Here is a 26,211-nt window from a genome sequence, read left to right as displayed (position 1 = left end):
AGAGGGGAAAATGAATATGAGTTTGGATTTGCCTCAGTTATCAACCAGACTGGGAACTCTTGGCTTAGTGGAAATAGCACTGGACATTAATCCAGGGAAATTTGGTTCAAATCATGTTTCTGATGTCTACTAAATGTGAAACCATGAGAAAATCACTTAGCCTCCCTAGGCTTCGGTTCCTTAAATGTAAAAAAACAGGTTGGAATAGATTATTTCTGAGGTTCCTTCTAGCTCTAGACCTATGAACTTATGGCTTTTGGAGGAAGACCCCATCCCCCAAATGACCAAAATTCCCCCATACACACACCCCTACTGCCTGCTTCCTTCTTCCAACTTTTCTCCACTCTCAACAGCACACTACTACAAATTCTCAGTCTTCCTCTGGCTAAGACCTTCTTTATAGTTTAAGGGTCCTCCCATCTTCTGACCATACCCTTGATTTTCTTTATAGCCCCACTTAGAGAAAGAGAGGGTTTTATCTTCTCTTGTAATGAGAATACACACAGTAGGAACTTTAAATATGTTTCCCAATTGATATGAGCTTTTTTAAAGAGCTCAAAAATACCTTAGAGTTTATCTAATTCAGTGTTGTTTAATTTTGTGTGTGTGTCCCGAGTCCTTCTGGTAGTCTGGGAAAGCCTTTGAACTCCTTCTTAAAATATGTTAGGTGCAAAAAATAAATTATATAGCATTACAAAGGAAACCAATTCTGTTGAAACAAAGCTGTAAGTTTTTTTTTCTTTCATCCAAATTCACAGATTTCCCCTCCTCGAAAATCTATCTCCAGAGACCTTGGGGTAGGGGGGAAGGGATGTTTCAAGGAATCCAGGTTAAGAATCCTTGATCAAATTCAATATTCTCATCCACTAAGCCATCAGTATCTTGCCACTTGTATCTGGCCAGAAGTGGGTAGGACAAACTTCACAGAGAAGACCTCTAATAGTGAGGTTTTCACATAAGGTCAGACTTTCCCCCAAAATTTCTCCCATAGTCCTATGCCAGGAGCCTAGATATTCTACCATTCCCAACCTCTTACAGTTAAGACTAGAATGTCTCTATTAATATTTTCCAATGTTCCCTGACAGAGAAGAGAACAGCCAGGTATGACCATTCCATAGATAATAGACCTGAAAGCCCATGATTTATCCAAGGTTTCCCTGGGCCAGGTCTTCAGACTCAACCTCAGAGCTTCATACTCCACTCCAACTTACCCATCCCCTGGACCCCAGCTTGCCTGGCTTTCAGAGCAGCAACAGATTTAGAAATGACTCCTCCTGAAACAGGCCCAGAGAGCATCCAACCCAAGAGGATTGCTACACTGAATGATGGAGGTCACAGATTTGGCATTTCCTCTGCAGAAAGGGCTGCCTTGACCCCAATTAAGGCATAAAACAGGAAATCATTCTGGAAACTGAGATTCGGCCCTCAGCCTCTGACTCATTTTTTGCTTAGCTGACCCATTATATACATGACTGTATTTCTATTGGAATCTCAGGCAAGTGTTCACCCCAAGTGATAGCTGGTGAGTGAATGCTTTGCAAAGGACTTCCATCCTCCCCCTTTCCTTTACCTGTCCTAGGTATAGCCCAGGCTTTGCTTTTGGAAGTAGAAAGCAGGAAAAAGGGGTCTAGGGACCCTCTTGGCCAATGGGACTGGCAGAGCTGATAGAAGGAGGAGGAAGAGGGAGAAATTTGTCTTTAGCCTTCTTGGCCAGAGCCTCCTGGCTCCCAGGGCCCTCCTGCTATCACTGATCACCCAAATGTAGAGTGCCCAGCTCAGATTCCCCCCCACATACACTCTGCAGATCTCCTGAGCCTTTTCCTCATCACCCAATCACACAAATCACACAAAGACTCAGCTGACCTCTCCATCTCCATGCTAAGGGGAACACTGTTCAACAAGCCTAAATATTTGCTTCCTCCCCAGGAAATATAGGTAAATATCATCTGGGACCTCCTCTGCCTTCAGTCCAAGAAGTGAAGGTGTCAATTGGTGTAAAAATTCAGGGCTGGAGCAGAGGGTTAGGGAAGAGATTTTTTTGGAAAGTGTGGATCCACATTAGTAGAATCCTACCCATATCTGGTGATACTAATGGCAGCTGGTGGCTTGTGGAGAAAACATGAGTTTGAATCAGGAAGACTTTAGATACTTACTTTCTCAAATCTCTCTCCCAATCCAATCCATCTTCCATTCAGCTGTCAGTCATTTTCCTAGAGCATGCATCTGACCATGTCATTTCCCAGCCCCTTCCCATTTTCACACACACACACTCAATGAACGCTAGGGACACCCGGTTACCTCAAAGACCAAATAGAAAATCCTTCATTTGCATTGGAAGCCCTTCACAGCATGGCCTCTGCATGTACCTGTGTAGACTTTTCATACTTTCCCACTCTATGATCCGGCCTCCTTGCTGTCCCTCACTGCCCAGCCCCGCTCCTCCCAAGTACCTTTTTTTTAATTACTGAAGCATTTGGGGTTGACTGACTTGCCCAGGGTCACATAGCTCCAAGTACCTTTTTGCTAAGATTGCCTATTACATTGCCTGCTCAGTTATTTTCATATTATCTTCCTCTTTAAAATGTAATTGAGCATTTTCATATTCTCCCTCATTAGAATGTAAAGTCTTTGAGGGCAGGGACAGGTTTTTGTCTTTATAAGCATACTCAGCACTTAGCACACTGTCTATTGAATGACTAAATGTGTGACTCTAGGCTGTTATAAGAAGCAGATGAGAGAATCCATGTAAAGTGCTATATCAGTGTTAGCTGTGGCACTTGTGCTCATTCCTCCTTGTCCCGGGGTATTAGGGAGACCTTGGTAGATAGGGAGGGAAACTTTCCAACTTTCCTCCTCTTGGGGTCATAGGCTGGGGGATGATCTGCTCTAAGGCACAGCTTCACTCATTCTAATGGGTCAAGTGGAAGATCAAACCCAACTCATAAGAAGAGATTTCTGGAGCACAGGATGGCAATCCACTACTGGCAGTCCTGTAGCCTGAGGGAGAGAGCAGCTCTCACCACCAGCCTCAGCTATAGCCTAATCCCTCTCTTGCTAATCCCCCACACTGGCCCCAAAGGATAAGGCTGGGGTGAGGTACCTGAAGAGGCCCAAGGAAGGGAAGGCACAGTGTGCTCCCAGGAGAAATCAAAGAAAGGGATAGAAGCTGGGATGTAGTAGGAAGAGCCTGGATAGGGAATCGGGAGAATGGTGCTCTACTCCAGTCTGCCTTTGATCTCTTCCCCTCTGGCCATCAGCTGTCTCATCCACAAAATAAGAAAGTTGGACTAGGTAATTTCTAAGGTCCCTCCCCATTTTAACACTCTGTGATTGTGTGACTTGCGGAAAGCCCATGATGGCAAGGGGACTCACAGGGAGAGGTCTTGCCTCAAGTCTTTTCATCCAGGCTGTTATTTTCCATTAATGACTTCTGAGCTCTTGCCACCACCCCCTACACCTCCAAAGGAGCTCATTGTGGAGAACAAAACCATTCCTCCCACCAGCTCCTGGCCCCTGGAAAATATTTGTTTTCTTTTCTGACAACATCTGTATCTCTGAGTCACCAGTACCTTAAAGTCACCCTCATGGGCTGAATACAGGGGCTGAAAGAAGGGCCCGGGGTTGGGTACCAGCACCCACATCTTCTTCCACAGCCTGAAACGTCAGAGAGAGAAACAGACAAAACAAAACAACAAAATAAAACAAAACTGGGGTCAGGGATGTTGGAGGATGGGGTGGACCCATGGCCAAAGGCAGATAGATCTGTTAACTCAATTCTTCTCATCCCTGTTCCCAGAGAAGGACCTGTTGGGATACCAGATCCATCCTTACCCCCAAGAGAATGTTCAGCTGAGCCTTACACACAAAAAGAGATTGGCTAGAGCCTGCCGGCTCCTGGAGGTTTGGCCAGCCCAGCCACACTTCTCTCAGACTTGATAAGGTTTACCCAACACCCTAAGAGATTGGCTAGTCCACTTAATAATTTGGATCAACTGGACCCTTCCCTCACAGAGGGACAGGCCAGCCTAGTCTCATTCCCACAGAGAACTGGTTTAGCCAGCTCTAACTCTCCCCTAAAAGGTATGGTCATCCTTAGCCAGTCCAGTCTCACTCCCACAAAGCCCAACCACAACCCAGAGGAAGTTACCCTCTACCCTCCAGGATAAAGGTAGTCTGTAAGACCTATAATACCCTCCAAAAAAGCTTACAAATTGCCCTTCTCACCTGGTTGTAATTTACATCATACCTGCATGAATTTAGCATGTGATTTACTTAATTTCAACTCTATAACTTCCTTAATTCAAAAAAATCAAAATCCCTGGGGAGCTAATGATCCCTCTGCTAGCATATCCTGCTTCATTTTCAAGGGACACTTTGCAACAACTTCATCTCTTAAACAGAAATGAACCTTGTCTCTAGACCCATAGAATATTAAAGAAGAGGTCTTAGAAATTCTTCCTTTTCCAACCCAATTATATCACACAGAGAGAAACTGAGGTCCAAAGAAGGAAAGAGATTTTTTCCACCACATTTAGCTAATGGAAAAACCTGGACCACATTCTAGGATTTAATGAGACAACATTTCTAAAAAAATACTATATTCCTTTTCCTCACCTCATGCCTTTTTCAATTCAATTCCAACAAATATTTATTATCTGCTTTGTGCTTTTGTGTGTGAATATGCTCCTTCCCCAATTCTGCTTCAGACTCTCTAGCTTCCTTTAAAGTTCAACACAAGGACCTGCCTCTTACCAGAAGCTTCTCCTGGACCCCTTTGTTGCTGGTATCATTCTCTATCCCTAATTCCTTTATTTCTATTTTGCATCTATTTCTTTTTCTGTGACCAATCTGCCTTTATTCCTATTCACTCAAACCTCCCCTCCTCTCACGTAAGCTCTGAAAGGGAAAGAATTATTATTATTAATTGTATCCCAGCACCTTTCACAGTACCAAGCATATAGGAGGTGCTCTTTGAATGAATAAAAGTGTTTTTTTTGGTTTGTTTAAATGTTCCATACTCTGGTACCATTTTTATTAAATTCCCCTTCATTTCAAATAGTCTATGTATTACCCTGTTTCCTACAAAACATTTCAAACTGAAAGTCTTGGAGATATCTCAAATCAATGTGCTCATCTTTACCTCCAAAAAGTCCCCTCTTCCAATCATTCTTCCCACCCTTCTTCCAGCTTTCCAGGTTCCTAACCTTGGTATTATGTTCAACTTCTCACTTTCTCTTCCCCAAAATTTCCAATCAATTGCCAAACCTTGATGTTTAATATTACCATAACAACTCTCACATCTGACTCCTTCCCTCTACTCCCTCAGCTACAGGTCCCCATCCCCTCTCACCCTCTGATTGACTCTCTTCTTCAAGTTTCTTCCCACTTCAATCCATCATCTAAAGGGATTTCCCTTAAGAACAGACCTGACCTTGACATTCTTTCTGCTCAAAGGCTCCCTACTGCCTCTACAATAAAATTTAATCTCTCCTATTTATCTTTTAATGCCCTTCATGACATTGCCCCAGCCAACTTTCTGGTCTCACTGGCCGTTATTCCTCATCATGAGCTCTGCAATCCAGCCAAATTGGCTTTCTCTGTGCTTTCCACACACTCTACCCATCATCTCCAAGCCTTTTCATTGATTTTACCATATTCCTGATATGAATGCCCTCATCTCGACCTCATCCAATCCCTCTTCTTTCCAAAAGCAGCTCAAGCACTCCTTTCCCCAGCAAGCCTTTCCTGATACCTCCAACTTCTAATTCCTTCCCTCTCAGAGTACCTTATTTTTACTTACTTGTATCTATTCTGTGTATACTTATCTATGTCCTTGTTTCCTCCATCCATATATAAACTTCTTGTAAGTAGGGATCATTTCTATTGACATTTGTGTCCCCAAAGTCTAACAATGTCTGGCATAGTAGATCTTTAATAAATGCTTATTGATTTACTAATTGATAGGTTGGTCTATGCTGGCTCTTCCCCCTCCCCAGCTCCTGTTGCCCACCACCACCACCACCACCACTTCTATTCTTCCAAGACACCCTGGATTTCTTACCTCTGTTTCAGTTTCCATCCAGCCAGAAAAGCAAATATAGCCACAAGGAGTGAGATGGGAACTATCCAAGAGGACCATTCTGTTGTCTCTTCTTCTTCATGGGGAAGAAAGTAAAATGGATCAGAATTCAAGGCCTTCCCCTGAACTAGGGAAAGATGGTGTAGAGGAATGGGGAGAAGTTTAGACAAAAGGAATGATGGGGAGAGGAGTGATGATGGAAAATAAAGGCACAGAGGAAGGAGGAATGGGAACAGAGTTCTTTTATTACCCAGGGATCCTTCTCAGTGCCTATAATATCATCATCCCCCTGATAGCCCATGATATCTATTCCTGATTTCAGTCTAGTCAGGACTAGGAAAATGTTCTTTTTTTCTTTTTACTCCCTTTTTATTGTTTTTTTTTTCTGGTTATACATGTATATTAATTTTTTTTTAAAAAAAAATACATGTACCTTTATGAATCATGTTGGGAGAGAAAAATCAGAACAAAAAGGGAAAACCATGAGAGAAAAAATAGAAGAAAAAGAAAAAAAGTGAATATAGTATGTGTTTTACATTCAGTCTCCATAGTTCTTTCTCTGGATACAGATAGTGTTTTCTGTCCAAAATTTATTGGGATTGCCTTGAATCACTGAATTGCTGAGAAGAATTTACGTTTTTTGTAGTTGATTATCACACAGTCTTGCTGTTATTGTGTATACTATATTCCTGGTTCTACTTGTTTTGCTCAGCATAAGTATATGTAAATCCACGCCTTTCTAAAATCAGCTTATTTATCATTTTTTTAATAAAACAATAATATTCCATTACTTTTATATACCATAGCTTATTCAGTCATTCCTCAACTGATGAGCATCTACTCACTTTAGGAAAATGTTCTTGACCAATTTCACAGCTTACTTATTCATTCACTCATAAGCTTCTGGTTGACTGAAAAGATGGACTATTGGACTGATTAATCAATCAATTGATGATAGATTGACTGACAGTGAATAATTAATTGAGTGTTTGGCTGGCTGTGTGAGTGAAGTTGAGTTAGGAATTAGCTAGTTGTCTGACTGATATGACTAACTGCATAGCTAACACTGTTTAAATGACTGATTTATTGGTTGAGTAAGTTGCTGGCTGCCTGGAAGCCTTAAAAAGTAATTGATGGATCGACTGACTACCTAGAAGCCTAATCAACTGGGATACACTGGGATCCTAATAGAAGTATATTTAAAGATTCTCGAGGTTTCTAAATTCATAAAATTTGACCCAGCAAGCCTAAAGTCAGGATGATGGTCCAGAAGATGGTACTCCTGGCCAGGGAAGAGGAGATACAATGGCTTCATACTCACCCACTGACTGGGTCCTGAAGGAAGTGGAAGCACTCCACTCACTCCAGATCCCACTGTAGAGAAAGGATGGCTGCGCTCGAACTTGTATTTCATATTCTGAGCCCTTCTGGAATTCAGTAGACAAGAGTAATGCTGACTTTGCATCTTGAGAGATTGACTTGGTTATCTGAGTCTGCCAAAACATGCAAGAAGAATTATAAGGCTGAAATAGATCCCAAGAGCCAATTCAATCCATCCCCTTCCCTGAAAAGTGTTCTGCCCATATTGAAACACACCTAGCTTATCTCTGAAGATCTCTGAGGGTAGAGAACATGCAGGTTTTCATAGCTGCTTATATCCTTCTTCCTTCACATTTAGAGGCGGTATAATATAGTAGATAGAACATTGACCTCAAAACCAGGATAATCTGGGTTGAAGTCCTCCCACCTCTTATAACTACTGCCTAAATGATCCGAGGCAAGTCATTTAATTTCTTAGAGTTGCTCTAGGCAGCTCTTAAAGACTAGAAGTCATGGACAAGGTTCCAATCTACATTGGTATAGTAGGAATTTTCTCACCAGGAAGTTCCCTATATCAATGAAATCACAGGCTTTTGTCTTAAAGAAAGAATTCTAAACTGGAGTTGATTTCTGGGTTCTAGTCCCAAATCTGCTACTGCCATAACATTTCAAATAAGTCACTTTCATATATGCTGTACCTACCTACAATCCCCATAAGACTGGGGCTCACTATTAAAGAACATCTTCAGAAGGTGTAATCAAATGTCAGAACAAGCTAAAAATCTTCCAGTGTAAATTAAGTTTTCTGGAAGTGTCCACTTCTTTACAAAACAGTTTTTTTTTTAACCTTCTTAAAACACTTAATTAATCCTTGCTATCTATTGGATTACTCAAAAAGCTTTTGGGGATACCCATTGCCACTAAAATCAATATCATTTCCTCAGTATGTCGTTTAAAGTTCTCCCCAATAGGGCTCCCACCTATCCTTCCAGACTTTCATCTAACTTTCCTTGGTACATTGCCCCTACATTCCAGTCAAATTAGCTCAATAACTGATCCCCAAATTTGACATTCCATCTCCCACCTTGATGTCTTGGCAAAGGCTGGACTGAATCCCCTCCTCATATTTGCCTCTCAAAATCTTCGCTTCCCTCAAGACCCGTGTCAGATGCCCCACCTATTCAAAGCCTTTTATGATCCTTCCAATTGTTGGTACATTCTCACTCCTCAAATTATCTTTTATTGACTTATTTGTGTTCACATGAGACATCCCAGTAGAATGCACTTTCCTTGAGGGAAGGAACAATTTCATTTTTGTCTTTATGTCCCCAGAGATTAGCACAGTACTTAATAAATGTATGCTGAAGCACAATGAATCTTAAGGCTAGGTTTGATATTTTATTCTGTGGCAAAACAATCACCATTTTCTCTGAAAGACTTCTTACCATCCAGGAATCTTGTTTTTTTTTATAGCGTAGCTGATACTGTAGCTTGTCCTGTAACGCATAGTATAAAGCATCTTCATAGGGAGTTTTCCAGGAAATGTTGTAGTCTCCAAAATAGGTCACTGTCACATTGAAAGGGGGAGCTGGCTTAACTGGAAAGAGAGAAAAGTATACTCATAGATGGAAAACATTTAAGAGACTTTAATTCATTTTGACATGTGCCAGACACTATGATAAGTTGGTAGTAGCTATAGAAATGCAAAAAGAAACACCCACTCCCTGCCTTTAAGAAGGTTATTTTCTACCACAAAGAAAAAAACATGTACATAAAAGTGATTACAGAATATCTGTAAAATAAATGCAAAGTAATTTCAGGGAGGTGTGGGGGAGAGAATGCAACTGGAGAAATCTGGAAAGACTTCTTATAGTAGGGAGCACTTGAGTTAAATCTTGAAGGGAACTAGAGATTTGAATAGACAGAAGTGAAGAAGGAGCCACAACATATATGTATGAGAGAAGAAGATGGAACACCACATTTGAGGAACGTTAATTTGACTGGACCAGCTGAGATGTATTATCAGCCTGGAAAGATGAATGGATGTCAGATTCTGAATGATTTTTAAATGCCAAGCAGAAGAATGAACTGGAGGGATGTCCTCAAGGAATATTTGTGGGATTAGTAAATTTTTTTTTTTTTGTAAATCACCTTATCCTTTTTTGTTTCAGTTTTCTCTTGTGAAAAATGAGGGGATTGGACAAAATGATCTCTAAAGACCCTTCTGGTACTAAGTAGCATGTTTAGCACATAGTAGATAAGTAGTAAATAATAATAAATTAATAAATTTATCAATATTAAATAAATTTATATTAATAGATTAATAAATGTTCACTAACATTGACTAGCCTTGAAATTCTGAGGTTAAAAGTCAATGATTTTGACCTCCTTTGCTTACCTTCTATTTTGGCCCAAATTCATTTTCATGCTGAATCAGCAAGGATTTGGAGAATGTAGTTAAGTGAGCTATGTACCCCAGTTTCTACAAATGCCTGTTGAGCAAATCCCCTGAAATGGATTTTGGGAGAACAGGATCCTCCATAAAGGAGATAAACAGGAATTACAAGAAATGTCTAATCTTGTCAGATTAAATGGTTTTAGGATGATAGACTGAAATTAATTCTCAAACACAAAGAGTAAAAAGAAAAGACTTAATCTTAGCTTGAGAATCTTGGTTTGGGTATAGTGGCTCATAGTCCTGGCTAGAGATGTTAGGCTGTCTAATTCAGGTAAAGGCTTGCTTGTCACTGCACTCTAGCCAAAGGGAGCAGAGACAGTCATGCAATGTTTTTTTTTTCAGATGAAGCTCAGAAATTGATAGCACAAAGGAACTTGGTAACTAGGTGCCTAGTGTAAATACCAAACAGCAACCAACAGAAAAATTCTGGTAGAGTTCGCATAATCAGTAGCACCCACAAAATTATCACAGTGACACTCCACAGAGAGCTAAGGGAAGTCATCACCAGAGCACATCATTAGTCCTATAGTGAGAAATGTCAGAATTGCAGTGCTCCTATTTGGGTCTTTTCTAGTATGTTTTTGCTGAATGGTTCTGAGTCCGTTTCTTTGTCCACTTTTTATCAATATGTTCCCTCTATGTCTACTCTTTATACCCTCTCAGGTCAAGGATTTTCCTCGTGTGTGTGTGTGTGTGTGTGTGTGTGTGTGTGTGTGTGTGTATGTGTGTGTGTGTGTGTGTGTGTGTGTGTGCTGGAGCTCACTAAGCAGTATAGTAATATAGCAATCCGTAGGAGAGTGTACCCACGTGGGCACATTCATGTAATCCTTTTATCACTTTATTGGCTATGGTGTTTGAATTAATATCTTTTATTTGCACTAATATATCTTATGGCTGGTTGGTAAAATAAAACACATCGATAGGGCTCACAAGCTGTGGTTTTGAATGAGTATTGATCCTCAAAATGCCCTAAATAGAGACGAAAGGGAATACCTGTGTGAAAGAAAATGCTCTAAAGGCTACAGTAGAATGTTAATGATAGAAAGGATCTTAGAACTTATCAACCTGAATGTTAGCATTGGAAAAGACCTCAGAAAATAGAATACCAGAATAGCAGTTCTCAAAGTACAGTCTATGGACCTCTGAATATTCCTAAGATCTTTTTATGGTATAATGCATGGTCAAATATTAAGATGTTGTTTGCTTATTAAAACATTGCTCCCTTTTCCAACTACATTTCTTTGTGAGGCCAGATTTTCCTCATATACTTCAACCAAAACAACACAGAGCAACAGATTGAATGTAGAAGCAGAAACGAGAATCCAATTGTCTTCTATTAAGTTAGACATTAAAGTGATTTGTGAAAATATGTAAGAAAAATATTAACCTTCTCAACAATTTCATTTTAGAAAATATAGCTATCCTTCATAAAACATGTTATTTGTGTTAACTTTAATGGATTTGTTATTTTCAAATAAGCAAATAAAATTTTTATTAGTTTTAATTTCTAATAAATATCAATAGATATAACCCATAAAAACAAAAATTCTTTGGGATCTCCAGTAATTTTTAAGAGTGTAAAAGAACCCAAATGTTTGAGAACTATTGTATTAGAACATAAAAACATTAGAACTGGAAGGAGACTTAGAGATTTTCTAAACTAATACCTTCATGTACCAGTAAGGAAATTGAACCCCAAAGGACTTATCCAAGGGAGGACTTGGACTATTATATCACAGATTTGAAGGCATGGATACTTAAAATCAATACCTTTTAACCTTGTCTCATATTATTTGTCTTCACTATCCAATGTATGTTATATCTCCATCAAATTAGACAACTCACAGACTATTCCTTGCAACACTCTGTTTTTCCATTTCCATTCCTTGATAATATTCATCCCTATATCTGAAAATCACAAATCTATTGAAATATAAGAAAACTACACCCAGATGTTCATAAATTGGCTTTGATCACCGGTCATTATGATAACACAAATCTGCTTTATTTTTGTGAGCCCAAGAACAGAAGGAGCTGAGGCTTTCAGTATGCTACAAATAATTTCCGGTTCTGGCCTCTTGGTCTCTTCCTCCTTACCCATGATTTTGGTAAGGGACGGGGGTGGGAGGGTCACAGAGTGGGAAGAATGAGGAGAGAAAAAAAAGAAAGAAAATAAAAGAAACAGGATTCAGAAACTTTAAAACCACAAGCCCAGATCAGAGACCTAGATTAAAAAAAAAAAAAATGTAAAGCAGACTCCCCTAGGACTGGCACTTCCTTCACCTGTCTGAGTCTCTCACCCTGAAGAGAAGCTGCAACGTTGGTGTCCTCCCTCTCTCTGGACACTGTCCCCAACCCCCAAATGCTGACATGGGGCAGCAGAGGAATGTCCGGGGGGGGGGGGGGGGGGGGGGGGGGGGGGGGGGGGGGGGGGGGGGGGGGCTGGGCTAGGCAGAAAGTAGGCTCCAATAATGAAGGGACCTTTTCCTATTTCTTAGTTTATGTTTTCATAGTGCTTTCTATGTGAGAGGGGTTTCCCAATGTAATTGATAAGTTTTCAGACAAGGAAACAAAGCCAAAACTGAGAGCTGGAAGAGACTTTGGAATTCATCTAGACCAAGCACTCTCAATTTTACAGAAGGGAAAATGAAGAGTTAGGGAAAAGAAAGGAATTCCTCAAATTAGGGCCCATTCAAACCCAGTCCTCCAACTTCAAATCCAGGATTTTTTTAGTAACACCCTAGTGTCTCCCCTATTGCTGCCAAATTAATCCTTCTGATACACAAAATTGGTTGTGTTCCTCTTCTCAAAAATCTTCAGTCGCTCCCACTGTGTCCTGAATAAAAGTCACATTTCTTTGTCAGGCATTCCAGGCTGAGTAACCTGGCCCCTTCCTACTTTGTAAGGTTATTTCACTTTACTCCCTTTCATCTATTCCATATACTGGGTAACTTGTAGCCTTCTGAATTATCTCCTAAATCCCAATTGAAAAACTCCCTTTTCTGAGATATGTTCAAATACTCCCTTGTCAGTAATAATCTTCCCACTCAAAATCTTCAAAGCGCTTTGTTATAATTCTCTAAAGAACTTGTAATATTGTAGCACAGTTGTCTCTTTTTTTCTTATTTTCCTATTAGAGATGAGGGCAACAACTATATGTGCAAAATTTAGACTTTGTATAACTCCCTCACTGCCTAGTTCTGCACATAGTAAATGCTTTATCATTTAGAGAATAAATAAATAGAAAAGCACGGCTAGAATTTCAAATCTAGTAACTTTTTTCCATCTTTACCTTTTAAAGCATAGAACAGAGAAGGAAGGAGTTTTGAAACATAAAGAATAAATAGATAATTAAAATAATAGATTAAATAGATGATAAAAATTAAGAAAGAACAAATAGTTAAATAAGCAAATAAATAAGTAAAAAGAAATAACAGATGTAGAAGGAACTTTAGAATATAGAATGTAGAGCTAGAAGGAACCTTAGAAATTATCTAGGCCAACTCTTCCTTTTTTACAGAGGAGGAAACTGAGGTCTCAAGTGGGGGAAAAGGTCTTGTCATAAGTTACTCAACTATTTCATGGCAGGATAAGAATTTCTAGACCTCTTTTTGGATTCCTAATCTTTATGGACCCATTTGACAGTCTGATGAAGTCTATGGTCCTGTTCTCATGAAAATATCTTTAAATAATTGGTAGAAATGATAAATTTTAGTTAGAGGAATACAGGTGAAGATTTTTTTTTTCTTATCTAAGTTCATGAACCCCTGGAAACCTATTTACTTACTCTAGATCACAGACTAAGAACACCTAGAATAAAGTAATCTATCTCCAACAAACCCTGGTTCAAATGCAGATTCCCTTGCAAAGAAAAGAGATCTCTAGGACTCTTAGATTTAAAGAACTGGAATGGATCTCAGAGATAAAGAAATTGAATCACACAGTAGTACATATTAGGACACGGAAAGAATTTGAACCTGGTTTTTCTGATGCCAAATTGAGCCTCTTTTCACTACATCCCTCTAATCAGAGCACTCAATGTATTTGGAAGAATCATTTTTCTCCTTGTTTCTTAGTTCTTCTCCCAGCCCTTTCTCCCTCTATTCATGGGCTGGGAAGAATAAATCCAATGTCTTCTATTTGAAAACCTTTCAAACATATGAAGACGGTTTTTCTTGTTGTGCTAAATACTTCCAGATCCAACTGATCCTTATATGGCTTGAACTCAAACTCTTCGTCATCCTGGTTGTCCTTTTCTGGACAATCTCCAATTTATAGAGAATTTATGAAATAAGGTAGAGCTAAGCTATAGGCTACCTCTCATTTTACTGACAAAATCTCACAGAAGGAGCATTAGATTTGGTTTTAAATCTGACTGTGTCACTTTCTACCTATATTACTTAGGACTAGCTATTTATCAAAGTCTCAATTTCCTGTTTATAAAATGAAGGGAATTAGATTAGCTACATGGTCTCTAAGGTTCTTTTCAGCTCTAAATCTAGATCATTTGATCATTTGAGGGGGAAGGAGGAAGCTAACAAGCTTTATCATATGCCAGACATTATACTGGGTGTTTTGCCCTCATTTGATCCTCATAACAGCCTTGGAGCTAGGTGCTATTATCTCTATTTTATAGCTGAGGCAACTAAGACAGATAGGTTAAGTGACTTGTCCAGATTCATGCAGCTAGTAAATTTTGAATAAAGTTCTATTGTCTGAGCAACCTTATAAAGTAGTTAATACAAATATTCCTATTCTCATTTGATTGATGAGACACAGAAGTAAAGTGACTTGTTCAAAATCCTATATCTAGTAAACAGCAGAAGATATGTATGGGAGTCTTGATTGTACCATCAGTTAGCCATGTGATCTTGATCAAGTCACTTAACTCTGAGATTTGGTTTCTTCTCTGTGAAACAAGGAGAAGAAAACCTAAATTAACTAATTCACAGCATTTTTTTTTGAAAATCAAGTAACAGAATGGATGTTTGCTTTACAAACAGTAAGATATGTAGATGTAGAGTATATAGATAGGTTATTATTTGTAGTAATATGGATTGATATCTTGGGATTAGCTGGATATCAAAGTCTCAAAGGGACAGAAAGCTGGTCAGTACTGTTAGGAAATCAGGAGTGGGATAAAGAAAGTAAATACTAGGAGAATACCAGGTAAACCAGGAAAGACCATGACCATAAGGGAATTGGGAGGTGGGGGGAGGGAAGATTTCTGGGAAGTAGAAAATAGTTAAGGCAATAGTAGAGATGATAGAAGGAAATAGAGAATGAAAAAAAATGTCACTATTTTTGCCTTTAATACTTACTGCTCTGAGACAGGATGAATTGTCTGCCCTCCCTGGAGCTGTTGCTTAGCTTGTCTGTAATGGTGACATTGAATTCATCATCTGACATCAGTTTATACATATCCATTTGGCATGTATACTGCATATGGGTGTGGTTATAAGTAGATCGGGTGAAGCTACAAGAATTAGTGAATTCTTCCAGTTCCTCGTAGACATCATTCCTTCAACAAGAACAACATAATTCCAATCATCTCCCAATCTATAATTTATAATTTAAGTTTGATGTGTTTTAGGATCATAAAGTCACAGAATCTTGATAGAACTCTTAAAGGGGTCCTATAACCCAACCTCTACCTAAAGCAGGAATCCCCACTGGAACATCTCTGATAAGTGGGCATGGAACCTCTTCTGGAAGGTCATCAGAGTCTGGGAACTTATGACTTCCTTAGGTAGCCCTTTCCTTTAATTGATGATGCCTATTAGGGGAAAAATCTTCCTTATACTAATCTTCCCTGTAAAGTCTCCTTGGTTCTACAGGGAAGAACTAGGACCTACTCCCTTTAATACATGATGGCCCTTTGGATATTTGAAGACCACTATTAAGCCATATGCCATCCTATACTCCCCACTTCCCCAGGTATGTAACTGTGCCTCATATGGTATGACTTCCAGACCATCATGAGCTGGCATGGTATACTGAAAAGAATACCAGATCAGGAGGCAGAAGATTTGGATTTGACTTTGGAAAATCTCTTCATCTCCTTGGGCCATTATTTCCTCTAGAAAATGACTATTGGAATAAGAATATCTGTAAAGCTCTAAAAATATCATGATTTCATGTGGTATAGCTAGATAGAATAATTTATCTTAAAAAAAAAACCCTAAGAATCTTGGGACATTTTAAGCTCAATATGAGCCAACAGTAAGACAAGGCAGCCAGGAAAGCTGCTGTAATCTTTGGTTGCATTAAAATGAGGGTCAAATCCTGATGTCCCTTCCTATCTCCTTCCCTCTCCTCTCCTTTCTTCTTCTCTCATCTTATCTCCCCTCTCCTTCACCGCAACTCCATCTTCTTTCCCATCTGTTCTTGGCGCTTTTACCACTTAATGGTGAGGTCAGGGGAGCTCTCTTCATGGCCAGGATCCACTTGTAGGATACATGTCAGGTTCTTGATATAGTCTGTGTGGCAGGTGAGGTCCTGGTAGCCAGATGCTAGAAGAGGGAGGAGAAAGGAGAATGTTGTCATGGAGATTCCAACTCAAGTCTCCCTTGTGAATTGGGATAGGGACTAATTTATTCCTCAATCCTCAGCTTCCTGGACTAGTTGCCCCCAAGGAGAGAAAAGTAAGAGCCTAAGATGGCAGGAATCAGCCTAGAACTTCTGAGCAGGCTAGTTTTGTGGGGATTCCTCTAGAGATAGAGCTGGGGAGCATCACTGCAGGCTTATATAATGGGGAACAGTTAAGGTAGAAGTAGAAATAGCACCAATTTCTATTAGTTTCAGCTTTCTGGCTTTCATGGATCAAAATGAAATATAACCTGGACTAGAAGTTCAATATATTGGAGCTGAAAGGAACCTTAGAAATTAGAACTTAGAACATTTGAACTTAATGATCTTAGGACATAGAAGATAGACTCTGAGTTGAAAGAAGCCTAATAATATAGGATGTTGAAGCTGTAAAGGAACTTAGCATAGTGAACATAGAATGCCAGAACTAAAAGCAACTTGAATGACCATCAAATATATGTATATATATGTGTGTGTGTGTGTATAAACTCTCTCATTTTATAGGGGTGGCAACTTGGTCTCAGAGAGCACAACTGCCTCGCCAAAGCTAACTGATAATTCTTCATGCTTCTGAATGGGCTAATTTTCCTTTTCTGCTGGACCAGCAGGCTCCTCCATCTAGAATAGCCAAGGATTGTGTTCTTGCTTTGCAATTCATGGGACAATCTCTCTACTTCCCTCCTTCTTCGTTTTTCTACTTACTTTTTCTTTCACTGGCACCTTTTCCTCTCTCCATCCTCAAACTAGAATTATTTCAGCTCTCCTATAATCTTATTCTTCCTATAGAAGCACTTTGATCCACCATTATACTCCTAGGAATTTGAGGCTGAGACTGAAAGGACAGACCTGACATCCTATACTTCTATGTGTGGACAAAATAGTGCAACTCCTCAGTGTCCTCTAGAAAGAAGCTAGATTCAACCTAAACTTCCCCTTGGATCTTTTGAGGAATGAGATAGAAAGATTTTTCATAGCCAGGCTAGTCCAAAAATCATGATCCCCCCATTTTTTCTTCCCCAGGGATTAGACAATTTTCCCCATCTTTTCCACTGGAGTTAGAATCCAATGCTATTACTTATAGAATTAAGTGATCTTGAGTGAGCCTCGATTTCCTCACTTGTCAAAGAGGACACTGGCTTATCTGACCTTGAACATTCTGCTTCCTATTGTCCCTCCTAGCTCCGAAATTCTATGAAATCTGTGCTTCCAAGGTTCCATTTCCTTAGAATGTACAGCCAGATTTTCTAAAGGATGAGATAATTTGAGGGAAGGAATGCTTTCATATAACTGAACTGAGAGACAAGTATAGTCCTGAAGTGAACTTGGCCCAAGCTGAAAGCACTCCTTTTCAAGTGGTTCCTGTTGTCTATTCTAAGTCAGAAGCCCTAATTCTGAGATCATCAGGAAGTTTGGCTAGTTCCCTCCTAGACTCTCTCCCTAAGTCTAGACTGAACTCTATTTCTCTTCATTCCTGAAAAATCAGGGTCCTGTCCTGGCTAAGCCCCGAGGTCAATCTCTTTACCCTCAAGTCAAAACTACTGTCTTCAAATTGATCTGACTTAGTGATACAACACATCTGAACACAAGAATCCTCTAATTGGCATTATTGAGATCTCAGTCCTTTACAGAAGTCTGAATCCAGTCTATGAATGTGACTTTTTCCCCTGCCCAATCCCACTTCAGAGATCTCTTTCTTCCTATCTCCTCACTTCTCTCCTTTCTTTGGTTTGTTTTTTATTTGTTTTTGTTTTTTGTTTTTGATGGGCAATTGGGGATAAATGACTTGCTCAGGGTCACATAGATAGTAAATATTAGGTATTTGAGGTTGGATTTGAACTCTGGTTCTCCTGATGCTAGGACCACTGTGCCATTTAGCTACCCTGAATGATTTTTTAATTATTGCTTTAGCTTGGCCCTCCATTTAGAATTCTCTCTGAACGTCCAGCTTCTCTAATTATAATTCCTCCTTTCCCTGTCCCCCCTGGTCCTTCCAGAAATGTCATCCCTTCTGCATCAGGATCATCATAAGCTCCCTGACTGAAGTGGAAAGAGCATGGGCTGTATATTAGATTATTTAAGTTTGAATATCAATCTTGCCACTTAATGACTATATTATCTTGAAAAAGATTGCTTTACTTCTCCAAGATTGTTTCCTAATCTATAGAATGGAGACAGAGATATTTGTACTACTCATCCCTCAAAGTTGTTGCAAGAGCTGCCCTTAAAAAGCACAAAAACTACTGAAACATAGAGTTTAAAGCTAGAAGGGAATTTGCAAGTCATTCCAATCCATCTTCTTCATTTTCCATTTGGGGAAACAAGGCCTAGCGAGGAAAAGATGACTCATTCAGAGCCATACATCAAGGGATGGCGCCAGGGTTCAAATCCCAGTCTCTTGCTTTCAAGGCCAACGGCCTTCCCACTATACTCTTCCTTCCATATAGTCCTATTTCAATTATGGCAAGTCATTATTTTTCACATCTTCCTTGTCATTCATCCCTTTTCATCCCTTCTTTCTTGCTTTTTGGATTTTATTGGGATTATTCTTGAGTCATATTCTTAAAAAGTTTCCCAATACATCAAAGGCAAACACATTGAATGAAAGAAAGAGCAACTGTACAAGATGAGACTGCCAGCAGAGGCAGAAGTAGAATCAGTGTCTCCTGCCCTCCAGCTAAGAAGTTTTTTTTTTTTCCTGTATGCTTAATAGTTTGAGAACCCAGGGTCTTCCAGATGGAAGAAATTACATAGATATAGACAGACAGTGGAAAGCCCAGCATGAAGCAAAGTGTCTATAACGGGAAAGCAGTGAGGCATGAAGTCAGATAGGGGCCAGATGACAGAGGGTATTGTGTGACAGGCTGAATGTTCCTTACTCCTCTTGATGATACCATCATCTTCCCTCTCACCTGGACTCAAAACCAGAAGGCAATGGGATCTAATAGGAAAAGATCCTACTTAGTAATCAAAAGAACTGGGTTTGAATCTTGGATCTGCCATTTACAAAAAGGATCACATTGGATGGGTCACTGGACCTTTCCAAACCTTCATTTCTTTCTTTATAAAATGAGGATGTTGAAGAATCTTCCTTCCTCCTCCCTTAGATTTATCCAATTAGCTGCTGAACTCCATTCTCATTTACCCCATTTCTATATTTAGTTACAGGACAATGTGAATGGTTCCAACAAGCTCATCCCACTGCCTCTTCCATCTTACAAAAGCCATGATGACTTCTAAGGAAAGAATGTTCTCTTAGCATTTGTTTCTTTCCCTAACACCTCTCTGCAATTTGTCTTACACAGTGAAGCCACTTATCTTTCTAAAGCACATCTGTCATCATATCTTCTGCCCTCTCAAGTTTCCCTTTGCCTACTGAATTAAATTCAAACTTCTACTTGCCATTAAGTCTTCCACAATCTCACCCAAATCTACCTCAAGACAGCATATGTCAACTGTAGTACTGCCTCCTCAGTGCAGTCAGAACCAGATTAAAATGTAGTTGGGAAATATTTAACAAAATAAATTAAAATATAATAAAATATAGATATCACATTTTAAAAACCAAGTCAATGTCAAGTCTGCAGGGATCCTTATGCATGGATTTTTCATTTGACTTTGATGCCCCAAGTAGAAAGCAAGGAACTGGAAGTGAAGACGCCCACTGGGTTCTAACTCACCTCAGTTCCACCCCTGACTCAATGGGTGAATTTGGGCAAGCCACTTCCCCAATATGTAAATTGTTTCCCCACATATAAAATGAAGTGGTTTAGATTGCATGATCTCTAAGGTCCCTTCCAGCACTAGCAATCTATGATTTCATTCAGTCTTGTTTCTCACAACTCCCACATCTCCCAGGGTACCAAGTTTCTCTCTCGACCTCAGACATACTATGCTTATCATTCCCATGATTTCGTGTGGATGTCCCATCTGAAAGTCTTTCCTATGCTTACCTGTCATCCTTCAAGGATTAGTTCAAGAATCAATTATCCCCCTAACTAAAGCCACCCCACAGAGCTCTTCTTCTTGCTCTGAACTCACTCTGCAGATGCAGAGTGCATAAAGTCTTTTCCATAACATTTATCATGGACTCACATCACAGACGGAAGGGACCTCAGGGATCATCTAGTTTAACTCACACCTTATCAAGAATGCTCTCCATGGCATACTTGAAGGCACTCACCACAATGCCTGGTACATAGTAGGAGCAGCTGAATGGCACAGTAGATAAAGTGTCCATGCTTGGAGACAGGAAGACTCATCTTCCTGAATTCTAGTTTGCCCTCAGATATTTACTAGCTGTGTGACCCTGGACTTATCATTTAACCCTATTTGCCTCAGTTTCCTCATCTGTAAAATGAGCTGGTGAAGGAAATGGCAAATGCCAATAAAAGCCACAAGTCAGATATGACTGAAAAAAATGACTCTATGGCACAAATGAACAAGAAAGTGGATGGACAACAAGCAGCCTGATCTTCTTGGGGCGAGGCTATTTACTTAGAAAAGGAAAATAAGAAGAATGAGACATCTGTTTCCTGCTCAGGCTATTTGTGTCCTGAGTCTTTAAAAAAAAAAAAAAAAAAAAAAAGTATAAAATGTCACAGTCACTTAACAGGCAGAGAAGTTAGTCCCCTCTACAGTTCCTTCCTCTGCTATAACTCAATCACCCTTATGTGTGATAAGCTAGCTCCAAGGACGCCTACAAGCTTTCACATGTCATGATCTTCTGGAAAGCCTCTTACACAAAGCATGTTACCTATCCCCACCCTCCAACCACCTCTCCCCATTTATGTCATTCCACTAACTCCAGGTTCCTTTTTTATTTGTTTGTTTGTTTGATTAGCATTTAGAGACTCTGTGCTAACTAGGGAAATGTAAAACATTGTAAAACAAAACAAAATATACTGAACTGGAAGTCAGGAGATTTGTGTTCTAAATCTAGCACTGCCATTAACTTACTGTAAGACCTTGTGCAAGGAACTTCCCCTCTGCAGACCTCATTTTTACCCATCTGTAAAATGAGGATCTTGGAATAGATTCTAAGATTCTCTCAAATTAGAGTCCAAAATTCTTCCCGCTCTAAATTTCTATGTCCCATGTTCTGAGGTCCCTTTGGACTCTAACGTTCCATGATCTAGGGTTCATTCTAAGCCCCTGATATTTTATATTCTATAGTTCCTTTCCAAATTTCTGTTCTAAGGTCCTTTCTAAGTCCTACAATCTATGTTCTAAGAGCCCTATGTTTTGTGTTCTGAAGTCCTTTTCAGATCTGACATTATGTACTCAACTCTATGTATAATGATTTCTGTCAGTTATTTGGATGTGTAATTATTCATCTTTTCTCCATTCATTTATTTCCTGAAGGACCTCAACTTATCTTTTTTTCTTCATCACCTTCCCTGAATATCTTATTTCAGTGCTCTACCCTGGCAAGTTTTAGCAATCACTGATTAATCAAATGAGGAGAGGAAACAACTCTGTGGATTCCAAGGTTAGTTAGGGTTTGGGATTATGAAATGAGATCCTGAAATCAGATGAAAGGAAGGATTTTCTGGATTATCAGGAGATATTGGGATGGGCTGCTCAAGCAAGTTAGGGAATCCTCTTCCTGGAAGAGACCTTGGAATAGATATTTTAGGGTCAGGCTTCTCTGGAGACAAGAGAATGGACTAGATGACTTCTGGAAGGTTTTCCCATTTCCAAGATATTTACATCTTGAGGCTATCTGAGTAATCATGGTTAATCACATCCCTTGAACTCCCTGAGCCTCACCATGGGGCTGTTGTGAACAAGGAGCTTCATAAGTCTTGAAGGAATATCAGATTTCTTGCTGTCTTGGGGAGAAGGGAAGGAAAAGAGGGAAGGAGAAAAATTTGGAACACAACGTCTTACAAAAATGAATGTCAAAAACTATCTTGACATGTATTTGGAAAAACAAAATACTGTTGAGAAAAAATGTACTATATAAATATGAGTAATTATTGTTATGCATGCATAAACACACCCTCCCTCCAGCAGGGACTAGGGATGGGCAGGATCCCCTTCTTCCCAGAACTAGCCTCTGCCCCCAGAAAAAAGACAGGTTGGTATCTAAGCTGAACACTTACTGCAGTTGAGTATCAGGAGGAAGGTGATGATCCAGCCAGGTTGACCAGCGCACATGCTGACCCCAAAGGAAAGCCTGAAAAACAATACAGAATTACAGCTTTTTTTGTTATGAGCTGACAAAGTGGACTGGACCACTCAGGTAGTCTGTTACTGATTGATTGTTCTTTGATGCTTTATAAGTTCAAAGATCCTTTCCAAATGTAGCATTCTAAATATGATGCATACACTAAATGAAGATTGGCCAGGGCAGCATGATGGGAAAAGAGTTCTCAGTCCCTAACCCCACCTTTGTATTCTTCCATTTCCTATTTTCTGGCTCCCCAAGGGCCACTCTTTCATTTCCCCAGGCTCCAACCCCTAGAATCTTATTCATTGAATTCTGTGGAAACCTTTTAAACTACTCAGTCACAGGTGTATATGATCTATACAGCTTTGCCTTACTTAAATCCAATTCACTTGAAAGTCAAAACATTACCCTCCATCTCATTAGTCCACTTTGAGAATGCAGGATCAACAACATCAAACTCAATTAATCAATCAATAAACACTAATTAGACAACTTCCCCTAACCAGACAAGGTGCGAAGGGTTGGAATTATAGAGGGAGGAAATGAAATGGTTCCTGCCCTTAAGGAGTTAAGATTTTCAGCTTTCTGGTTCCTTCCAAGAGGATGTGCATTTTAACAAGGGTTTTCAATAGGTTTAATTTCTGCTGAGGGCAACAGTTGAAAAAGTACAAAGAAATGGCAACTATTATTATTATAGTCTCATTAGGCATTTTAATTGCTCTAAAGACCATATAAGCTCTACCTAACCTCAGGAGGCTTAAGCTTTTTACTACCTAAAGATAGATTCTGAACTAGTTTGTGAATGCTGAACTTGTCCTATGTGCCTAGTACTGTGCTTGGAGTGGAATCAGAGGCAGCAGAAGACAACACAACACACACACACATACACATACGAGAACACTATATTTAGAATCATAGATTATCAGAGCTGGTTGAGACCTATCAGATGAGGATGAGATTGCTTCTAGCTGTAGGAATCAAGGAAGGCTTCACAAGGAAGATATTATTTGAATGGGAACTCAAAGAATCTTAAGATCATAGATTTCCAGCTGGAAGATATTTCAGAATCCACTGAATCCAATCTTCTCAATTTACAAAAATAAGATATTGAGGCTGAGGGAATGGAAATTACTTGCCCAAGATCATAGAGACAGAAAATGCCAGATCTAGGATTACTGCCCAAAGCTTCTATGTCCAGATGTCATGACCTTTCTGTTATACCATATTGACTCTCTACTCTGGATATTCATTGGGTGTCAGGAACCAACACCCCCTCCTTTAACAATCTTTGTTCAGGTGGCCTTCTCCCCTCCCCAAAGGCAACTGCACTCTTAGTTAAACACACCTGTTTGAAGAAGAATGCTTTTAGAGCACAATGATTCGAGGGGTCCCAGGAAGAACATTAACCACAGAGCACAATGACCCGAGGGGTCCTAGGAAGAACATTAACTACAAGGACCATGTGAACTTTGACACAGAGATAATGGTCTCACGTAGCAGTATAGCATAAAAACAAGACCCTTTGCATGAATAAAGTTGAGCCGTGACAAAATTTGCTCGGTCTCCCTCCTCTTTCTCGCCCGTTTCTCTTTCAGGCTGGGTCCCCCTCGATCCCCCGAATAACTGAGTCCCGCTGGACAGGACAATTGGGAAGTCATCAGGGTTTCCCAAAGCCCAGTGCCTTCTCCAGAGTTTAAAAGGTCTCCAAGCTCAGGGGTTTCTGGAGAAAAGAGAAGGTCAAGTGCAAGGAGAAGTGGAACCTCTTAGAGTGAAAATCATTGTTGATGAGAGGTACCAAGGTGAAAATAATAACAGGGCTTTAATGAGCTAGGAGGGACTCCCCAGAAGAGGAAGAAAGGGAAGAAGAGGGATGTCTTAGAAGGGGAAGAGCTGAAAGAAGAGGGACTTCCCAAAAGGGAACATTGTAATGAGCTTTCTTTGGTTCCCTCTTCATACCTAAGACATCTAAACCTTTATCTTCTTTATTTTTAATCTCCTGTCTCTTTTCTGGGCTATGAGGAAGGGGAACAGGCTTCCCTGTGACTCAGGTTGACACTGAGAAATGCCAATCAGTCATTGATAATCCCAGATAGTAAGCTCAGTATCCCTTTTTGTCTCCCTAAAACTTCAAAGGATTGGGGGGAAGAGGAAGCAGGGGAAGACTACAGGTGCTCCCAATCCACTTTTCATAGGATATTCCCCTCCTTTATTCCAACAGGAATATAATACCTTCAGTGGTCCTCTTTTGATGACCAAATAAAATATAAATTCCAAGCACTGTCATTCAAGACCCTCCTCAATTTATGTGCTAGTGACCTTTTTCCAGGTTTATATATCACACTGTTACCCGTCATACTCTCTACTAAGGAAATCTGCTGAATGATTGCTCACCTTCTCCACTTCTTGTGCTACATTCTCCAGTCTCCATGCCTTTACTCATGAGTGAAAGCCTAATGATCCTCAGAGCCATTGAAGAGTCCCTCACTTCTTCAACACTTATCTCTTTGATTCATTTTAAGAGCCACAGAATCACAGAACTGGAATTGGAAAGAACTTCAGATGTTCTCTTGTCCTCTATCGTTTTATAGATGAGAACATGGCAATCAAACAATCAGCAAGTGACCAAGCTGGGGTGCTCGCTCGCGCGCTCTCTCTCTCTCTCTCTCTCTCTGTTTTTCTCTTTCTTTCTGTTTCTCTCTCTATATATTATATGTATGTATATACCATGATGCCTCCTTGAATATGATTTCTCCTTCCTCCCATTTATGAAAGCACTTACCTGACATCTTGCTTACATTTATCTCATTTTTCCTTGAGTCACAATTACTTGTGGACAGATTTTTTATCATCTCTCCAATTTTATTATAAACTTCTTAGAACAGGATGTGTCCCATCTTTGCATCATCAATAACCAGCATAATGTCTTCAACATGTAGACACTTAAATAATGTTGGTTACAGTCATAGGACCACAGAATTTAAAACAGGGGAAAGCACTTTAGCAATCAGTTAATATAACATTTTTTTCACCATTTTACAGATAAAGAAACCGAAGCGCAGAAAGTGGAAGGGAGTAATCAAGACTGCACAGGACATAAGGAGATATAAATGAAGGCATGAATGAATGAATGAACAAAGAATAAATGGATTTCACCAGCATCATATGGTAGAAAGGGAAGTGGATTCAAGTCCTACCTTACTTACAATGTATATGGCTTTGGGAATATAATTTCTTAAATTTAGAATGAAAGGACGAACTAAACAATCTCTAAATCCCACATTCCTATTGGGACCAAGGAGTAAGAAATTTCAGGTTCCTGATAGGCCGTGTTCGTCTAAAAAGGAGATTGCAAATAGTCACATACCCCCTCCATATAAACCCATATTGTTGACTCAAGAGACAGCCCATAGATTGGCAGTGGGAGAGGCTGTTGAGTATAAATCTCTGCTCTCTGTTAGTCATGCACAGATTTTAGACATTTTATGAAGAAGACAATGAACAAAGAGCAGCACGTACAACATGAGGCAGCTCACTCTGAAATCTTGCAGGGGAAAGGTATACAAGAAGGAGAAGGGGTGCAAGCTGCATCCTTCT

General features: G+C 39.7%; 1 protein-coding gene across 5 annotated transcripts in view; it reads right to left on the bottom strand.

Annotated features, from left to right (window-relative positions):
* The window catches only part of IL21R (interleukin 21 receptor), a 47,608-nt gene that overhangs the window by 17,448 nt on the left and 3,949 nt on the right, over nucleotides 1-26,211 (bottom strand). For 3 of the 5 annotated variants that reach the window (XM_023497886.2, XM_023497887.2, XM_023497889.2), the window contains 7 exons: nucleotides 22,550-22,623; nucleotides 16,258-16,369; nucleotides 15,179-15,378; nucleotides 8,845-8,996; nucleotides 7,401-7,572; nucleotides 6,062-6,155; nucleotides 3,570-3,654 (listed from right to left, as the gene is read on the bottom strand). In XM_023497886.2, coding sequence (XP_023353654.1) covers nucleotides 3,570-3,654; nucleotides 6,062-6,155; nucleotides 7,401-7,572; nucleotides 8,845-8,996; nucleotides 15,179-15,378; nucleotides 16,258-16,369; nucleotides 22,550-22,623 — 889 coding nt within the window. Of the gene's footprint in view, nucleotides 1-3,569; nucleotides 3,655-6,061; nucleotides 6,156-7,400; nucleotides 7,573-8,844; nucleotides 8,997-15,178; nucleotides 15,379-16,257; nucleotides 16,370-22,549; nucleotides 22,624-22,836; nucleotides 25,271-26,211 lie in introns of those variants that run through there. The other 2 variants (XM_031962670.1, XM_031962679.1) reach the window with 2 other exon arrangements.

Source organism: Sarcophilus harrisii, chromosome 1, assembly GCF_902635505.1.
Source record: "Sarcophilus harrisii chromosome 1, mSarHar1.11, whole genome shotgun sequence".
Classification (NCBI taxonomy): Eukaryota; Metazoa; Chordata; class Mammalia; order Dasyuromorphia; family Dasyuridae; genus Sarcophilus; species Sarcophilus harrisii.
Note: the sequence above shows the minus strand (reverse complement) of the source record. Positions and strands in the feature narration are given on the sequence as shown.